The sequence below is a fragment of the Procambarus clarkii genome, chromosome 21 (assembly GCF_040958095.1).
Source record: "Procambarus clarkii isolate CNS0578487 chromosome 21, FALCON_Pclarkii_2.0, whole genome shotgun sequence".
Classification (NCBI taxonomy): domain Eukaryota; kingdom Metazoa; phylum Arthropoda; class Malacostraca; order Decapoda; family Cambaridae; genus Procambarus; species Procambarus clarkii.
The window spans coordinates 37,086,961-37,090,559 of NC_091170.1; the positions used below are offsets into that span (position 1 = coordinate 37,086,961).

Below are 3,599 nucleotides of genomic sequence, written 5' to 3' on the forward strand. Positions count from 1 at the left end.
AAGTGTGGGGAAATATCGGAAGTTGCTAGCAGTCTCATACATTGGAAGTCAGTCATCGTGGCTCGCTCCTCTCGTCATAAAATGCCACATTTAGCTCCCCGGGAAGCAATACGAGTTCATTGTGTAATTCGTAAATGCTCCAACATTATTTCTGACAACGTAGATGTTACTTCGGAGGTGATTATAAACCCCAAGTATGAGAGTATCTGATGATTTCTCTCATGTTGCTTGTTGGTCTCGCTGCTTGTAACTTGCAACACTAACATATTTCCGTTGTCGTTGTTAGGGTTATCGAGGTCCCCCCCTGCCTACTACTGACCATCCCTGAACACTCCCCAGGGTGCGCCCCACAACACTTGCTAACTCACGGGTACTTATTTACTGCTAAGTGAAGAGGCCTCTGGTGAAAGGAAACCTTCCCAACCGTTTCTGTTCCGACCGGGGACTGACCCCGGGTTCCTCGATTGTGAGGCGAGGACGTAGGCCATAAAATGGTGTTTATTATCGACATTAGGCAGTAGAACCGTAGCGTTATCAACTCAATGTTCAGTTTTACATAAAAAAATGGCATTAAAAACATATAGAAGGGTCTACATTTTCCAGATATACCTCTAAAAATAATTTAAAACTATTTTACGTATTACTAATCCTCCAGCACAGTTTATGAGAATATGAATAATAACACTGAAATTTAATGAAATACTAAAGACTAATAATGATACTTTTATGTTTCTACATTATGCAAGACAAAAAATCCTCTTCAACTTGATCTTCAGCATAAGATGGGTCGGGTTAAGAAGACACCTACTTGTTTTTTTTCTTTTAATTATGCAGCGACATAGGCACTTATTAATGGAGCGCCGCCGCCGCCCTCCTCGTTATTTTCCGAACTGTATTGTCCCTCTTACGGTCGTGCATGTCCTTGTTGAATGTCCTGACCTGCGGGACGTGTGTGTGTGTGTGTGTGTGTGTGTGTGTGTGTGTGTGTGTGTGTGTGTGTGCGTGTGTGCGTGTGTGCGTGCGTGTGTGTGTGTGTGTGTGTGTGTGTGTGTGTGTGTGTGTGTGTGTGTGTGTGTGTGTGTGTGTGTGTGTGTGTGTGTTTACTAGTTGTGTTTTTACGGGGGTTGAGCTTTGCTCTTTCGGCCCGCCTCTCAACTGTCAATCAACTTGTTTACTAACTACTTTTTTTTTTTTTTTTTTTTTTTTCCACACCACACACACACACACACACACACCCCAGGAAGCAGCCCGTATTGTGTGTGTGTGTGTGTGTGTGTGTGTGTGTGTGTGTGTGTGTGTGTGTGTGTGTGTGTGTGTGTGTGGGGCTTCCCGACCCTCCCTCGCGCTCACTCCTGTCTCAACTCTTGGTCGTACTGCTTTACTTTTGGGATTTGTGTAAAAGGTTATCAAATTTAAATATGTTAATATTCAATACAATAAACTATGACCACAAACCACTATTATCAGTTTATATAAAAAACACAGTTATGCCATTACTCAAAAACTATCACATACACAGCCTCAGACGCCGCGGGTCCTACTAAGTGTGCAGTGATGCCAGTTGCTTTATACATAAAAACTAATCGACCAGTGAAAAAAAAGATAAACATACGACAGCACGTTCGGTGACTTGCAAATATCTGTTCTGGAACAATTTTGGTAAAAATCATCTAGAAATGTCCAGGATTCAATGAAAATCATCTAAAAATGTCCAGCATTCAATGAAAATCATCTGGATTTACTTCTAACATCTGACTATCATTTACTGATATCCAGACACAATTAAAATGATCCAAATCCAGATGTAAAACATTCAAATTGGCAACTCTGTATAGCTCCCTCGAAATCCGTTTTTAATAACAATTAAATGTTTAAAAATGTTGGGTGGGGCTGATGTTACATCTCTGCGGTGTTACATCAATGAATGACCTACAACAGACCACTTGTTACATGAGCACTCTGACAACAGTGAATGTTCACAACAGTTACAGTATCAATTGCAACACCCGAAAATGTGTTACTAACATTTTTGTACATGGCCTATTTCAAGAGCGGCTTAACCTAGTTATTACAGTATCTACGGTTTGGGGGGAGGCTTGAAGTTAAGTTACATAGTGTTTAAAATATCCTTGCACTCTCTCGGTGGCTGTTTAATGGAATAATTAGTATCTTTTTATTTTTATATCATGATTATAGATCTTGATATCATAATTTTTATTACAACAGTTGTTAAAATAAATATTTGATATGAGAAAATTATTTAGCCTAATGAAGTGACTTGATTCGGCGTCCTAGTGATTTCTTTGTATAATTTTTCCTAGTAGATTATTTAACATATATCTTTTGTTAAATTTGTCAAATAATATGTAAAACAGAAATGGTGTTCAGTCCAAAGTAATGAAACATTGTATCCAAAAGATTCAACAAAGACGCGCCTCATTTGGTTGGGAAGATAATGAGTGGAATAGGAGAGTTTAGAGAGATGGAGACCAGTCCCCGTGTTGATCACACACACTCTGCTCGCACCACACAACTATTACCTACACATTATTGTCATGATCCAAGTCTTGGTCCGTGGGAATACTCTTGCCCAGGCCTACCACAACCATCACCATCACCACCATCACCATCACCATCACCACCATCATCACCACCACCATCACCACCATCACCACCATCACCACCATCACCACCTACACTCGACTTGATATTCACTTTAAATGACTCGGACATAAGATAAGTCAAAATGTTAAGCCCCCGTGGGAATGAGTGACCACAGCGTACTAACATTTGAGTATCAGGAGAAAGTTGGGATAACCTATCCAAGGAAGGGATCGGAAAGGAAAAGGCTAAATTACCGAAGAGGAAAATATGGCGAAATGAGGAACTACCTAATGGGAATACCATGGGAAACATAACTCGGAGAAAAGACTGTACAAGATATGATGGACTACGTCATACAACAGTGCCAGGAAGCTGCAGACAGGTTTATCCCGGCCCAAAAGGAATAAAATTAAAAACAACAGAAGAATCTATGGTTCAATCAGGAATGTAAGATAGCTAAGCAATTAAGTACAAGAACATAGAGAAACTTCAGAACACCAGAGAGCAGGGAGAGATACCAGAGAGCCAGAAATGAGTACCTCAGAGTGAGGAGAGAAGCAGAGAGACAGTATGAAAATGACATTGCAATTAAAACCAAGACCTAACTAAAACTGATCCACAGCCGCATCAGGAGGAAAACAGCACTGAAGGAAGACGTGATAAAACTGAGAAAAGAGGAGAACAGATACACAGAGAATGATAAGGAGGTGTGTGAACTCAATAAGAGATTCCAGGAGGTCTTCACAATAGAGTGAAGAGAAGCCTCTGTACTAAGAGAGGAGGCGGTAAACCAAGCAACCTTGGGGGAGTTTGAGCTTACCAGAGATAAGGTCAAAAGGAATCTGTTGGAGCTCATTGGGACAAAGACTGTTGGGGCCTTACAGAATCTCACCATGTATATTAAAAGATGGTGCAGAAGCACTAAGTGTGCCACTCTCTATGTTCTATAACAGGTCACTGGAAATAGGAGAACTACCGGAAGTTGGAAGACAGCT

The 3,599-nt window shown here is 40.7% G+C and overlaps 1 protein-coding gene across 1 annotated transcript in view; it reads left to right on the plus strand.

Annotated features, from left to right (window-relative positions):
* LOC138367265 (uncharacterized) overlaps window positions 1–3,359 on the plus strand; it is a 25,306-nt gene extending 21,947 nt beyond the window's left edge. Inside the window, exons 6-7 of the mRNA XM_069328679.1 lie at window positions 1–194; window positions 3,227–3,359. The exon at window positions 1–194 is cut by the window's left edge and continues 39 nt beyond it. Of these exons, the coding sequence (XP_069184780.1) occupies window positions 1–194; window positions 3,227–3,359 (327 nt within the window). The remainder of the gene's footprint in view (window positions 195–3,226) is intronic.
* The last annotated feature ends 240 nt before the right edge of the window (window positions 3,360–3,599 follow it).